The 16,460-nt window shown below is 39.3% G+C and overlaps 1 protein-coding gene across 3 annotated transcripts in view; it reads right to left on the minus strand.

Moving 5' to 3' along the window:
* Positions 1-383: 383 nt before the first annotated feature.
* The window catches only part of LOC128895246 (solute carrier organic anion transporter family member 5A1), a 49,166-nt gene continuing 33,089 nt past the window's right edge, over positions 384-16,460 (minus strand). For 2 of the 3 annotated variants that reach the window (XM_054157678.1, XM_054157677.1), the window contains exons 2-15: positions 14,829-15,150; positions 13,242-13,442; positions 12,030-12,083; positions 11,160-11,265; positions 10,034-10,250; positions 9,814-9,957; positions 9,465-9,680; positions 9,279-9,386; positions 8,966-9,199; positions 8,329-8,871; positions 8,064-8,253; positions 7,782-7,970; positions 7,546-7,697; positions 384-7,457 (exon numbers count right to left, since the gene is read on the minus strand). In XM_054157678.1, coding sequence (XP_054013653.1) covers positions 7,159-7,457; positions 7,546-7,697; positions 7,782-7,970; positions 8,064-8,253; positions 8,329-8,871; positions 8,966-9,199; positions 9,279-9,386; positions 9,465-9,680; positions 9,814-9,957; positions 10,034-10,250; positions 11,160-11,265; positions 12,030-12,083; positions 13,242-13,442; positions 14,829-15,037 — 2,862 coding nt within the window. In that variant the 5' untranslated portion in view covers positions 15,038-15,150 and the 3' untranslated portion in view covers positions 384-7,158. The remainder of the gene's footprint in view (positions 7,458-7,545; positions 7,698-7,781; positions 7,971-8,063; positions 8,254-8,328; positions 8,872-8,965; positions 9,200-9,278; positions 9,387-9,464; positions 9,681-9,813; positions 9,958-10,033; positions 10,251-11,159; positions 11,266-12,029; positions 12,084-13,241; positions 13,443-14,828; positions 15,151-16,460) is intronic. The other variant, XM_054157679.1, reaches the window with a different exon arrangement.

Raw genomic sequence — 16,460 nt, forward strand, 5'->3', positions numbered from 1 at the left:
ATATCGAAAGAAGTAAATACTTTTTAACTCTTATTAATGAGTAGGGCTTACCTTAACGCAACTTTCAGGAGTGGTAGCAAGTATGAGCAAGTTTGGAGGTCCGTCAGACGAGCATCTTGAGGATTACCACTGCACTTACAATTAGAAACGACGTACCCACGCTATTCATATTTCTCTGCATCTCACAGCCGCTAAAAAAGAAATACTGTTAGTGCATTTACAAAGTGATTTCTTTTTAATTTGTTTAGCAAATCCTTGTATATCAATACTTGTGGCTTCCTGGCAGCACTTTCTGTAAGGTAATGAGATAACGCTGGCAGGATTATTCGGGCATACTAGGCAGTTAACGCTATCTTCTATCACAGAAAGTAAACGTAGAAACGTTTAGTTAACAGGTTTCAAAACATTTATTCATTGTAAATACATTGTTTGTGCCTTACTTCTGAAGAAATTAAGTTTTGGATGAAAGTCGAGTAAAAGGAGGCATCGATAACGGCGATCGTTAACGTCGTCTCGTCGTCTCAGTGTTAAATAAACCGTCATGGAACCTAACGATGACTTACAAAGTGTTCGGTCCAGGATCGAAGGAAGAGGCTCAGAGTGTCTGATATGAGAACAGAAGGTTTCTCGACAACGAACAGCGTTGAGCGCGTACGCACAGACATATTAATCTCTACAGTGTGAAATCATAATCGAGAAAACGATAAATTATATCCGACGATACAAGATTCTCTTAGATCTAACATTATCTTTTTATATATTCATATATATTTATATATATATATAATATCTCTTTCTCTCTGTCTGCAAATTTACGATCATTCATCATCACTATTGATTTCCTTGCCAGTTGTACCATCGTCACGCGTTTCTTATTAATTACGTTTTTTTTTATCTTTCTTTTTTTTTAAGGCATATTTCAAGTTACACGGTGCAACAGAATCAGCCGCCCATTGAGAATCGTTTCTGTGTCGATCTTGTTCGCCTGTTAGAAAAGTCGATTTCATTTACACATCGAGTCGTTCGCTCGCTGCGCGACTAAGTTCAAGCACTGTTCGTATGAAAGTTGTACGATTTTAGCAAAGTAACGGTGTGTATACATGTGTATGCGTGTAGTACGAAAATGGCATTTCACGTTACATGTACAAACTGTTGGAATCGGATTGAAATGCTTCTGTTCAGACGCTCAGTGGTCTTTTCGTTCGTTAATACATAAACTGTTGTGAACGTATGAATCCTTAGTGCTACTTCGAGACCATCTTTCGAAGGATACAGGCAATTCACTTTCCTTGCAATGTCTCCCATAAGTGAGGACCGAATCGTTTGGCCGCTCAAGGCCATCGAGGCACCTCCCCTGCTCACCATACTGTTCGGTTGCTCCTCCATCTCTTCGTCGCACTGTACCACCTTTAAACTCTCAACCTGATATGCAAGTGCTAAAATATTGCACATTTATGGTGTAACATAAATTGAGAAAAGTCACTGCATGGTCATGTATACATTCGCTAAATACACATGCTTTGATTGTAACATTAATGCTAGAGAGGGTGTACCAGCACTAGACTGCGGATGTTTATGCATTATACATCTATGAGAACGTGGACAAATGCAAAAATATATAAAATATCAACAATAATATACATGTTATACCGATTAGAAGACATACTTTCATTTAAGTTTCAATTCTGGTTCTGCATCAGTGAAAATACGAATTTGCATAAACATTCGCAGTCTAATCATCTCCTAATGAACGACTTCATTTGCATTCACTAGTAACAGTTTACAATTACTGTACAATCCACTGAACAAATATGAATGGATACATTACAAAATTGCTGATGTTTAAATATGATGTACTCAAATGAAATTGTTAGTGTCTAAAGCAGTTTACAGTGACGGAAGTGCCCTTGAGCGGTCAATCGAGTCCGTTCGGACCATAATGCTTTGCAGTTTCCGAAGTCTGAACTGTCCAATTCGACTCGTTACGGCAATCTGTTCGAAGGGAAGACCTTGTTTTCGCTAAACGGAATCAAAGCGACATCAGAGTCTTCTCTGCGAATGCTTTCACAAAGAAACATTAACGCTCCTATCGCACCCGTCCTAAATTCGTTTTGGAACTCTTCAACAAGCGATAGAACCAAGTTACATATTTCTTAATATCGACACATATCAATTATTTGTTTGTTTACGAATCATTATTATTTGAGAACAATTATTACTGATGTTCCTTGTATTTCTTCCTTCCCCATATGTTTGAAAGACTCGATAAGATCGAATTTTTTTCAGATTGCAATCTGAAAAAGATACTGATTGCTAGACTGCAGATGTTTATGCATCTATGACAATTTAAAGTATTGAGAAATTTATTAGAATCGGCACAAATGGAAAAATATGTCAAATTTCAGCAATAATGAACGTGTTACACCTTTTGGAAGATAAGGTATTCTGAAAATGTTAATTTGCATAAACATCTGCAGTCTACCAATTGCGAATGACGTTCAGATTGATTGTCTTTTTGAATTTCAAAGCGGTGATGACTGTGTTTGAACAGCCATCGAACTTGGTATAATTGATGAGTATCGATACGACGATCGCGTATCTCAATAAATTTCGAATCGACTGTTGACATTCGACAGAATCGTTCAATACAATAGTATCAGTTTGAAACGTATCGACGTTACAAAACCGTGCGTGAGCAAGATTCTTATCCAGACGCAAGCTTTGATTAACGATTAAAAAGACATTCCATGTTTCATTTGTTACACGTTGAATGAAGCTTGGAGTCTGAATCGTAAAACGAGTAACGGTTTAATCGAATAAATCTTCTTCAACTTTGATCAAAACATGTCTTAGTCCCATCGCTACTTTCAACATAATCGTTAACACGAAACATTCGACACGCGTAACTCCTAATTTGTGAGCTTTATATACACAATCCATATAATTCTCTAAACTCTCGTTTCATCTCGCAAGCAACCATGTATTGCTTTTTCATAAACTTTACACAGAACCGTTGCAATTTCATATCACTCTTCGGTACTGATCAAAACGTCTCATATTGTTTTTTCTGCTTATATTATGGTCCCTACAAAAAATACATTACATCTATAAGCAGTTTAATATTATCGTATAATAGTCAATATCTATGTACACAACATTCTTTAATTTAATTCTCGTTACCTATTAGAACTTCCTACCTAATACTTAAAACGCTTCTCTCGCTAAACCTCGTCTTTCTTTTTATTTTTTCTCCGACCCTTTACTGTAGCTTGGGAATGTTACATACAGCAAATATTCGCGACGAAAACAGAAACATCGTTCGAATTGACTAAAAATATATTCGTTAGAAATAAATGTAATCTAACAATGTGTACGCTAGTAGTAGTGATAATAGTAATAGGAGTAGTAGCGATAGCGCGGTAATGGCTATATTAATGATAAAATTAATTGATATGATTATAAATCAGATCGAGGGTAAATACCAACGAATTTTTTTTTGTTTTTTTTTTTAAAAAAAAAAAGAAAATAGTTCGGCGTGCAAGGTTCTCACAATGTGAACGTGGTTTCGCGGTGGAGTATACAAGAATGGTTATTGTTTGTTCGTTTTTTTTTTTGTAAAAATATTTAAGTAACGCGAGTGAAAAATTGTGCGGGTCGCACGCATATCGTTCCATCTCAGAGTTACCATAAGACGACCATAATTTTAATAGAAACAGAACGTCATCTTATTATAGCGACCACATAAAATCTATTTATCGTATATAATACGCGTACCACGTTTTTCTTTCTCAATTGCTCGATAGAAATCGTTCTAACTATTTATATGTACAGTTGCAGTGTCTCGGTAGACGTACAGGGTGGTCCACGTTAATAAACAGTTACAAGCTATTTTCTGGAGAACCATTAGTTTCTGGTGTATTATATAGTTCTTGTAAATCAACATTTATTTGAAATAATTTTTCGTATTTTACTGGATGGAGGAAATATGGTGGAACATTTTCGTTTGTTCGATAAAATTAAAAGAAAAATTAACTAGCAGCTCGAAGCTATCGGGGGACTATCTTCACCACAGAATTGAGCTACCCCCACTCTTGGTATCCTTAAAAGTATCAATAAGTAAGACGTTATTTGATATTCCAAAGAATGTAATTAAATTAATATGATTAAATTGTTTGTCATATTGCCTTTGTTGTGTAAAATACGAGAAACTGTTTCCAATAAACGTTAAGTATTTTTCCAAGAACGATTCGAAATCTGATAAATATCTCGTAAAAGTGCAATCAATTCTGCAGTGCTGAAGAAGGATTTCACCATCATCGTGAATAGTTTTTGAGAAAACAACTCGTAAAATTTTATATAATTTTAGTCACTCTAACTTGACACCTTGAAGAAGTTTTTTACTTTTAAATATCTCGACGAGGAGCATCGAATATATGTTGTATGAGTTTGTTTCATCAGATTCTAAGGTCACTTTGACTTTGTGAAATGAAACTTGATATGTCGTTAAGATAACCTTGAACTTCGTATCATTCACCATAACATCGATATCATATCGCGTGTTTCATACAAATCAAGCGATACAAACTGATCAAGTGTCTACACCACGTATTGTTTAAGATATCTTCACCACCCTATGTTTGTTTACGTTAGATAAAGTACTACGCACGACATCAAAGGTAATGTTATCAAGAAGAAACACGTTTAAAGCAGGATCTAGAATTAATAAGGTCGTATACTTTAAGTATCAGTACTGTAAGTTCAAAGTCATCTTGCTATCGTAAGAACGAATGATTCGTTATGAATCAATTATACGACAAGAATATATCAGTTTCAAAAGTCAGCACAACCTTAAATTCCTAAAAGCTACGACACTTATGAAAGTGGTACATCGAAGAGAACTTTTTTCTGTAACATCAATTAATAAGCTTAGGTACTCTGTATGGCAAAATGGAGTGACTCAATCTGTGCAGACCACCCTGCGTTAATACACATTTTTCACCATCGACAAAGTGTAAATTGAATTGAATTTGATTCGAAGTGTATTTTCCTTCTATTCACAGCACTTTTATTTTATTTTTTATTCATTTTTTCTTTCACGTTTGGTTAATCTCTACAGGTTTCCGCAAAGCCTACCGTTCGGGAGAGTTTCATATCACAAAGTAGGTATGTAAGTGCATTACAATATGTAGTTAGAGAGATCATCACGGTCTCGAGAATGGCACGAACGGTCGACCTTGCGGAGAGGTCACGTTCAAACATCAAAATTGCATCTAAAATATAGTAGCGTGTACTACACTTCGAAAAATTGACAGTGACGGGCCAAACAGCGTGCGAAGATTATCGTACATAGGTAAGTGTTAACGTAAGTAAATGCTGTGACCAAGTCTTTGCCAGCATAGTGTTTGAAGATTACGTAAAATTAACGCTATATTGTTCGTATTAGCATCTGTGGAACGGTTTCGTACCCGAAGCGATAGAGTGAAACGGTTCAAATAATCGACTCATGCAAACACATGTTGTCCTTTGTAATCATTCCATTTCGTTAAAGCATTCTCTTGTAAAATTTGTTTAGTTGCTTTTAGCTTGTCTTACATTAAAAGAAATTGAGCTGAACGAAGTTAACTTTACGATATTCATTTTCTTAGGCTACGATTCCATTTTGCAGCGATAGATATTCATATTCGTGTTCTTTCTATATCTTTCAATTTCAATTTGAATTAATGGTGCTCTTACCGCCCTATAGAATTTTCTTTCCTGAGTGAGTTTATATAGTTCTTTCTCCTATGCTTTATAATTTTCTTTTTATTTTGTAATATCGAAATTGATACGACAGGCTTTCAGGTACAAAACAACTAGATTCCTCTTCAACAACGAGTGAGCTATAACGGTGTAAAGCCAGAACTTACTTGAGACAGGTCTCGAGTGGCATTAATCCCAATTGACCCTTGATTCACCGAACCACCATTTGTCAACGTAAACCTGTGGTTTTCATATTTTTTTTTTTGTTGTTCGTTGCTTGGAAGCATAATTCATTCAATATAGGACACGAAGTAACAGTACGCGTTACGACGAAACATCGCTCGAACATTTTCATTGTATACGCTAAGATTTTCTGAAAGCTCTTAAGATAGTGTTGGCTGATACATTCAGAAGAAAACATTAGAGATCAGGTGCCGCTTCTTTAAAGCGTGAATTACTTTTTTGTTCTCGATAGTATCTGTCTGCGGAAAAAGAATAAAATGTACACTATTATAATTGTGTTAAAGTATCGATAAACGATTCAACTATGATTTTCGTCCGTTTACATCACTACATTAAATTGACTACTTTTTCTGAGAAAGCCTAACTCTAGTTATAAAATAAATCGCAGCTCTCGATCTGCAATTAATGATATTCATACAGACCGTTAATTCTATCACTTAATTAGTTTTTTTTGTTTGTTAAATATACGTTTGTCTAGTCTTGTATTTCTTAAGGCAGGAATTTTTATATGTACAAGTTTTGTCCTTGTTGGCCTTTCTTTTTTTAATTCAAAAACCCTTCAAGGCTCGTTTCACGAGAACTTGTTCCAGACAGCACGAATGTTAAGACTCGTTGACGCACGCAACGTCGTATTCCAAGCTGCGTGTCCGAAACAAGCCTTGTGTTCACCTATTATATTCCTATTTATTGACATATATATCGCATCACCGTAAAAATGTACACCCTAGTGATATTAGTTCCTAAAAATAGCCAAACCGTAACGAGAAATCTGTGGCAAATTATTCTGAATGATAAATGATATTTTCCACGCAAATGTAATTATTTGTAAAAATATTTTGGACTCGCCAGTGTGCAAGAATATATGTATTGGTTCACTTATATTTTCAACGCAATTTAATCTCATATCTGACGATATACAGAACGATATATAAGTTGATTCTTCGTCATTAAACTTCTTTAAAAAAGTATATTAGCACCATAAACACCACGAATATCTCTTCCCCCTTTTATTCAAAGTCACAATAACACTCCCCCTTTAGGATTGTATAAATCAATAATGCACGCACGTTGTACATATATTGTTAGGTCACTCGCGACATCAAAATAATTTGCCACAGACTTGCGTATCACCACTTTGATATATTCATTTGTATAGCCTCTAATACGAGATAAACATTAAACGTTCCGAGCATGGTTGTCCACTTTACCAGTCAATGGTTTCACCTCCACGTCTGGCTCTTCTATGGCAAGAGGCGCTTGCCTTGTATCGGGAACATCAACGTCCATCGTGCTTTTTGATCGGTTTGCTGTTTCCGTCGAGTCTTGAGTTTGATTCGACGACCCAGTCTCTTCCAGATTCGTCGACTTTGTAGGCTCCGTGGGCGACGAAACAGAAGACGGTGTACCTAGTTCCGAATTGGGAGTGGTACCGTCCCCTTCAATTGCGTGATGATGGTGTGGCTTTTCTTCGAACACTGAAATTAATAAAGTACCTAACGTTATTGTGCGTTTTAATTCAAACAATTTTAAGGTTATGAAAATGCGCTAAGCGAATATACTCACACTTGTCAAGACTGATAATTGATCCTACAAATTCGTTAACAGTGAAAGACGGTGCTTGGTCTTCCATCTGTTTTCTCCTTCTAACTAACCACCAGTCGATGAGGAACAGCGCCAAAGCTAAAATCTTTATGCCGGCGCAGAGTCCGACGTATCTGTAAATATCACGGTATGGTTTAATCATACTTCAAGATTACATTCTTCTTAAAAAGTGTACAAAAACAGAGGATTCACCGTACCTGTATCTAAATTGTTCGATGTCGTATAGCAGGCAACGACCACCTTTTTCTCCGCAAGTGCTCTTCCACAGTAAGCACGTAGAGTCGATTAAGTTACCGAATAAAATAGGAGCTGGTATGTAACCGAACAGTCGAAAGATTACAAATTGCATGCCCAAAGCGAACGACCGTTCTTCCTCCGAGACTGATCTATATATGAAACCAGGAACGAAAAACACGTATGGAAAGAGTACAACATTGCGCGTTTAAAATAAAGTTGAGTATAGTGAATTTGAAACTTACCGCAATACTATCATTAGCAGCGGCATCTGCGTGATAGCGACGATAAAAGTCATGAAGAACAGTAAAATCAAGAAAGGAAATATTGTTCTGCACGGGGAAGTGCAAGGACCGGCAGTGGCTACCGGTACTACCGTCACTTCCGCAAATTCCGGAGCTGCCGGTGGCAACATTGTTAAGTTTCCGTGTATACCTATCGAAATGCATTTGAATTATCACCAAGGATGTCCTAATTTCATTTTTTCTCAAGTACCTCGATGACACTTACATGCACAATTGGTGAAATTCGATTTGGAACTAAAGGCAGTGCAGCCTGCGTGGCATGGACTGAAGTACGTCAGACCATTGTTTCCGCAGACTGGCTCGACATCTGTCATTCGACATTCGCAACCAAAGTTGCATGCGGCAGTGAGATTTACTTGAAAAGGCTCCGGGCCCTTCGTGCTGCTGTTAAAGTACGGAATAGTGGTCCCAGCCATCTTCACGTTGTCGCAACCGAGGAAAAATAGAAGGCCGTAACACACCAGACATATCATGTTCGAGACGAGAACGAATTGTACCGCGCCCTTCGGCCTTAATTCTAATCGTTTGAGCAAACATCCGCCGAAGAAGATCCCAATGCAGGCCCCAGGTATCGCTATCGACCCGGTGAACACGCTGGCCTGACTCTTCCCTAGACTGAACTGTGTTTCGAGATATTTCGGGAGAAAAACGACGAATCCAGAGACAATCACTAGCTCCATGCAAGCTCCCAGACAGGTCACCACGTACACTGGGTTGCACACGAGCCTCCACATGCTCCTGGGTATATCTGAAACAATTACATTCGAAGATTTACATGGATCATAAAGTTGATATTCTATTGGTTACAAAGTAAATTATTATTTCATCTTGAATTGTCTTACCTTTCACATCCTTGCCGTAACCGGAGTCATCCAGTTTCTCTTTCTTGGGTTCCTTGGATTGTTCCTTTTCTTTCTGCGACGCCGATTTATTTTTCTCGATAATTCGTATCTTTTCTTTCTCGCGTTGCAGTATTTTCGGGAAACTGAAGAACGGGATCGCGACTAAAATTAACAATAAACCGCAAAGTAGAAATCCACCCCACCACATGCCGACCCATCTGTGATCGCCTGGACCTGTTGGCAGAAATTTTACCGATGTACGAGTTGCGTACAAATTCTTGACAAGAAACGATCGTTAAATTGGTTTTCTTACCTATATTGATGATCGTCGCGGAGAAGGAATCCATGTGAAAGGACAGTAAATAAGCTCCAAGTAGGAAACCTAAGACTGGCCCAAACGCAGCCATACTATACATACAACCTGAAAAACGGATAATACTGATCAATAGATTTTCTATACACAATTTTAAATCCTCGTAAAAACACCATGATTACTTACCGATATACAAAGAAGCACTCTCTGGCCGAACATGATCGTCTATGTAAGTAGTACCAAGAGTAAAGAGAGGAGAACCGCCGCAGCCTAATAATAACTGAGCAAGTACAAATAACATAACAGGGCCGGCGGTAGACGGTGATCCTTGGATGCAATTATCGAATCTCAAATTATTGTGTGGCGCCAAAGGTGGCGACGACAATCCAGACGACAAACGACCTACGGAAAAACTCCTCTTCGTTAATGTGCCAAACATGCGTGTCTTCGGTTTTACATGACTGGCAGAATATTTAAAAACTCTGTATCATTTTGGAGTTGATTTAGGAGTGCAAGTAGTTAATAGAAAATTTACCCAAGCCCATATCTTGTTCGCGCAACGATACCCCTCGACAAATGTTGTCGGAGCTTGAGTTATTCGCAGCCGTCATCAGATTAGGCTCGGCCGTGAAATGTGGCACCATGAAGATCATCGATCCCAGTCCCATTATTACAGCCCCTAAAATCGGAATCCATGATGAGGAACAACGAATAGTACAGTGTTAAACAAAGAGCCAAGTGGTACAAGTGATTACCTATCGCTATCCAAACAGGTATATGACGACGGCTACCGAGATAGCTGACAAAGATGACGGTGATGACATTCCCGATCTCGTAGGAGCTCGCGATGACGCCTGAAAGGCTGGACGGGATTTCGAACCTCTTCTCTATGGTTGTGATCACAGAATTAATGTAACCTGAACTAAGTGCTTGCTGCAACGTGACGAGAAACGAGAGAAGGAACACGAACACCTGAAATCACAAAAATACAGGGAATGATCATCGTCGCCGTGCGTGTAGCTAATCGAACCACGAGGAACACGGAGGAAACCAGATGGGGGACGCGTGCACGGATCGATTCGATGTAATCTTTACTGTAATTGCTGTTCTAAGAATCAGCCGAGTAATTCGCAGTTAGCGCGTCTGCGTTTCGGTCGCACGTATACAGAGGTGGATTAAAAATACGGATGATAAATTAGCAGATGCGTCTGCACGAGACGAGGCTCATACCGGTCTTAATAGTTCTTAATAATGGCGTCGAACTGCCAATTGTATTCGAAGAGATTAAATTGCAACTTAATTTAACGATGGAAATAAAAATAAAGGAACTGTTTCTACGTAACACTAAACCTACGGACTTTACATTTATATCTCGTAACCGAATGGAAGTGTATTTAACTTGGTGTCGGTGGAAGAATTTAATTTAAGAATTTCATTTAATAAAACTACGGATTTACATCTCATTTCTCGTTTACATTTTCTGTAACCGAATGGAAATGTATGTATCTTTACAGTGGATTAAATAACACAAAAAACAAATTCGTTTCTCTTTCAACATTATAAACATGAATCCCCAAGGACTCTTTCTGTGAAAAATTGCAATCGTTTCGGAACACCTCGTGTCGCGGGTGTTTGGCAATTAACCAACATCGAACGTTGTCAACGTCGCTGTTATCCTCATTTGCGACGCCTTTAAAAGCCTTTCACGGAATGTCGGCAGCATTTCAATGTCGTATCCTTTCGAACGGTGACTCACGACGCCCGGTTTGTACATCCGTGTGCGCCTTACTCGGTTGACGATCGATCAACGGCTTAAATAAATCGCGGGGGGGATCGATTTACGAGCGGATCCAAAGGTGGCGAAGGATCGAGACTACTTACCTTTATTCCGGCGAATCGCTGTATAAAGGCTGGCCTGCAGCTCAGGATTCCGCAGTCCTTCGAGTCCGGATTAAACGGGGGTGTTTGCGGTCTTTCTTTCTCCGTCCTGCTCGAGTCCATGGCAAACGAACAGACAACGTATTGAAAAGTCGAAAGGGGACCGAGGAATCAAAATTTTACGCTAGGAAATGCAAAAATGAAAAGCACGTGCTCGATTTTTCCCGATCCTTCAACCGCGATAAATCTCTAAAATTTTTAGATATACCGGATATAAAGGGTCCAATGTATCAAGTGTTACAGTTAAATAAAGAGACTCGAAACTTGGATACAAATGATGTATAATCGATACAGGAATTACTATTTTCTTATTTTTACACGCTTGACTCGCTGATTCTTGTTCCCAGCTTCGTTTGGAAAACATTGATTCTAGCTTTAGGGCCGTGGAAACACTGTGTTTCGCATCGACAAGTGCATCGAAATTTCTTAATTCCTTGGTGATGCGATGTGTCAACATTTCCAGCCCAACCTTGTCTCGCGTCATTCGTAATCGTACGTCATCTAAACTGCGTCATTCGTTTGAGTGTCGCCTTTCACAAATTTATCTTATTAGAAAAGTATCGAATACAATGGCCCTGTGACTTATGCTTTCAAATCTTAACATTTTTATCAGTTCCCCTTAGTTTCGTATAAATAGCGATAGCATACAATCTCGCAGTTAAAGGATCACAGAATAAAAATGATCGATTTAAGAAAACAATACTGATAGGATATGTACAAGACGATTTTCCGTGCATCGTGCATTAGATGTTCAACGTGCAATCGTCTTTTCGTTAATTACACCGGTCGATACGATAATCGTGCTGCATTTACCTGTCCACCATGGAAGCACTGGGATTCCTGCTGTGACATTTGATGATAAAATCTCTGCAAAAGGGTAAAAACGAGAAACAGGAAGCATGAATAAATCTGGTGCCAGAGAATGCACCATGAGTGCGTGCATAAATGAGTTAGAGCGAATCAACTGGAAGAGTTTCACGATCGAGTACGTTTCCCAACGAAAGGAGTGTCCAAACGATAAGCCAATGCAACGATTACAGAGGAATCTATTTCACGCACGGTATATGTGTCACGGTCAATCATTGGTGCTTTCACTTTCTACAATTCGGACGACGTTACGTTGCAATTTGGAAACCACGTATGCAAATTTCAGAGACGAATGACGCTGCAAAGAATAGTCGATTTCGCAACAAAGTTCAATAGCAGAAACATTGTTCGCGGCTTGCATTCGTCGTGAATTTCTCTTTTTCACTCCGTTCGCGAGAATCTAATCGAATTAGGATTAAAGTAGTTGGACAAAAGTGTCGCAAGAATGATGCAGTCGGAGACGATCGTTATGCAAGGAATCTATACTATGTTAGTTTAACTGTAACTTGCATGGATAAACAGAAATTTATTATACACTATATTAGTACGCGCAACTGGCAAAGATATTTGGTTGCACACGGGGTTACTCAAACATTCAATGCGATAAAGTCTGTCGCGAATCTCCGTTCTGCATCACAGTGATCAACCGTTTTCTTTGCATCGATTTGTTTGTTGTATGATACAAGTAGCGAGAAGAGGGCCACAAGAGTTGCAACGCATCTATTTTGACAAAATCTTGTTACAGAATGTTAAGCCTACATTCGAACATGTGTCACTGAATATTTAAAAATAAGATAACACATTGTTGACCGGTCACGAGTGAACTCGTGTTTGTACTTGCATTATCTATTTCAATTTATGATGCCCAGGGCGGTATAAAATATTGCAAAAGCTTTGTGTCGTGTATGTAAAATATTTCATTTCAATTCATTATGTTGGTAAAATATAAAGTTATGTAATGCGTTAAAAATTTATCTACATTTTATGGACATTTTCTTTCCAAAAATAAAAGAACCTTCTCGACGATTACAAACATAAGTTCGACATTTTGCAGGAAGGTCCGCAATCGAAACGTGGCAGCTCACGAGGCGTACTCGCTTAGTAGAAGTGTTAAATTTTCACCAAAAGTCCTCGTAATTCGGTCACCAGCTCACTCACCTATGGTCCACGAGGCCGGAACTGGGATTTCTACTGTGACACCTTATAACAGTATCGTGAGTCAGTCTGCTCCCGGTAGCCTGCAGCGGGTCTGTGGTCTCATCCGTGCCCGTGCCAGTACTCTCCGCATAGAGCCCTGTCATAGCGTACATGCTTTCGTTCCTTCGATGTCCAGCATGGTAATTGCTGCCAGACTCGGACCTGGTAACGTTAAAGCCGAAGGTCAGCGAGCAATTTGGAAGTGATCCATTAGTTCTCCATTCTCTCTCCCTTGCTATTAACCTGAGCGTTCCAGATTAACAATATGTACAGCGTTCCAAGCACGGATTAATTCGCCGTAGGCGTGAGACCGGTTTTCAATTTAATTTATTATACCAATCCACTCGTTTCTGACGGTAGCTTGGCAAGCGAATGATCGTTTCAGCCCGTGGGTTCCGCGCACGTAGGCATCCAACTTTTGGAACCGATTGGAATTTGGTTAGACACGGGTTTCTGCTGTTTCTAGGGCAACGTTTCCCGGTCTCTCGGATGACGACGGAATAAAATTACCATTATTTAGTTGATATTCGCACGGGTACCCGCGACGTAACGCGATACAAATGCCACGAGACAGGAAGTTTGTTACATTGTCGAGGGAGCGCAATTTCTCGGTTCCCGTCCCGTTAACATTAGAAGGAAGAAGACGAACAGAATCCTGGAAGCCCCTGGACGCCTGAACCTGTACTTGCCTGAACATTACACGTAGACCCCCGGTCGAAGGATCATATTACTTCTCTAGGTAAAAGGAGCTCTCCCTTCGCGCGAATTTTTTCCAGGGCGTCGCTTTAGAACGCCGCGCGTGAAAATTGCAGGCCCGCGACTGCGACGTTTCTTGATTTAAACATTAACTTTTCGCCATTCGAAGGCCAAGAATAAGCATGTAGATACACGCCGATAGAACTCGCTCGAAGGATATTTTTCAACAAATGATGTCGAAGCCTACGTACATGGATTTTCGAGGGAATACTTTTTGTGGGATACGTATTTACAGAGTTATGAATTAATTAGTTTCTTTTCAAATGATTGTTAAAATTCATTTTCTAATTTCTACTTACTGTACATCCAGTATGTAGCCTGATTTTAATATCTGCTGAATAAATAAATCTATCTTCGTACTCCATTATCAGATCCTAACAGAATTTATGTAGCACCATCATAGTCCAAGAGCCGGTGACGACTTTTGTTTTCTTTCTATTTTTGTGACAAACAAACTACGCAATATATAGCAACCAGGCAAAATACGCTTCTGTACGCGCTAATGATGCAAATGTGTTGAAAACAGATAAAGAACCCTCCGCAGTCGTACCCTGAAGTCGTGCTCCAGGAGTCCAGGCTCGTTATCTCGGCCCAGTGAGTTAAACGCGTCAAGAAGCTAAGACGAGATTCGAAACCGGTCGGTTAAGCGGGAAAATTAACGACGAGTAGGCCGCTCGTGGCGTTCTTTCGCCTAAGTTTGAAACAAAGACGAGCAATGGGCTCGTTACGAGCGGAGCGTGTCGCGGGCAAACTACGAAATTCCGTTCGGCGCGAGCCAGAGGCGAGAATCACCTTTTGTGCCCGAAACCGCCGCCGCTCTCGTTCCTCTTGTGGCCACTCTCGGATCGTTTGTGGCCAAAGGCACTGGATATGCTCTCGGCGCGTTTGTGACCGCTCTCCGAGCGTTTGTGGCCGATGAAACCACCGCCGGACTCCGTGCGTTTGTGGGCGAACATGCTCGAGCTCGAGCCGTTCCTCTTGTGCCCGCTGGTCGACGCCATTTTTCTTCCTTGGCCCGCGTCTACCCCGACTTTTGCACCTTCCGCTTCCTCCCTATGAAGATCCTTCAATTACGGCCTCAACGGCGACATTTTTTGCTCCGTGCCCCCGTTGCCTGAAAACAAAAGCAAAGTACCGTTTTAGATCGTGCGACGGGACTATTTTGTTTTGGAGTGGCTATTGAAATTTAGATCTAGGCGAGTAGCTCCAGGGTTATTTCTTCTTTTTCTTTTTTTCTTATTATTTAATGCGATTAGAACCTCTTTATAGAGATTATTTCGCTACTTACACAATACATACATAGTTACATAATACATGATAAATAATACGTAGTGCATAAAACAGGATACATTGTCGGTGAAGATTAAATCTTTAGGTTGCAGTTTTTAAAATATAAACGCAAGAGGTTACAAACTGGCACAGTTGGTTCTGCGAGAAGGATACTCGCCCTCATGGGGAGATGATATTTTAATTTCTCTAGACCTGTTATTAATTTTTCTCTCTGTTTGTCGTATGTAGCACAATGCCATAAAATATGGTCTATGTCTTGACGCTCATATCCGCACTGACATTGTGGATCACTTGTAAAGCTTAGCGCAAGTATAATGCCCTAATCTGCACCTGTTAATTGTTATTATAATTTCCCGCGGCAGATTTTTATTTGTATACCAAGGATTCGCTTGTCGACGGAAATACTTTCTAAAATATTCTACGCCATTGTATAGACCTTTTTTAACCGACTTCGAAAAGGAAGAGGTTACTCAATTCGACATGTATATTTTTTTTTTTCTTAAGGTATGTTCACCGATTACGCCGAGATGGCTTGACCAATCGGAATTAAACCTGTTGCATCTTATAGTGCATCTCTCCCTGGTGGTCCCATTCTCAAGATTTTTTGCGATATGTCATTTTTTACCCGTTTTTTTTTTGCAAAAAACCGTAATTTTGATTATGTATGTTCGCCGATTACGCCGAGATGGCTTGACCAATCGGAGTGAACCTCTTGCATCTTGTAGAATATTTCTTCCAGTAGGTCCCGTAAACAAAACATTTTATGATTTGTCATTTTATACCAGTTTTTTTTTTTTTTTAAAGAAAACAGAAAAATTTTGTCTTGCTTCTTATCACTGATAAAATCGTAGGTATTATTTATTGCTGTTGTTTTGGCACATTCTCTTAGGTCTGTGTATGGGGTTTTAATCGAATTTGTTGATATACCATTCGTTGCGATTTTAGCTAATGCGTCTGCATTTTCATTTCCCTTAATCCCTATATGCGCCGGTACCCAATAGAATTTTACTTGACTATTGTTTGAGATTACTGTTGAAAATTGGTAAACCTTTTTTCTTATTTCAAAAATATACGGATTAGTTTTGATGTCAAACTTAAGATTATTTAAGGAGAGCAGCGCACTTAGAGAGTCAG

Source organism: Hylaeus anthracinus, unplaced genomic scaffold (assembly GCF_026225885.1).
Source record: "Hylaeus anthracinus isolate JK02 unplaced genomic scaffold, UHH_iyHylAnth1.0_haploid 5, whole genome shotgun sequence".
NCBI lineage: Eukaryota > Metazoa > Arthropoda > Insecta > Hymenoptera > Colletidae > Hylaeus > Hylaeus anthracinus.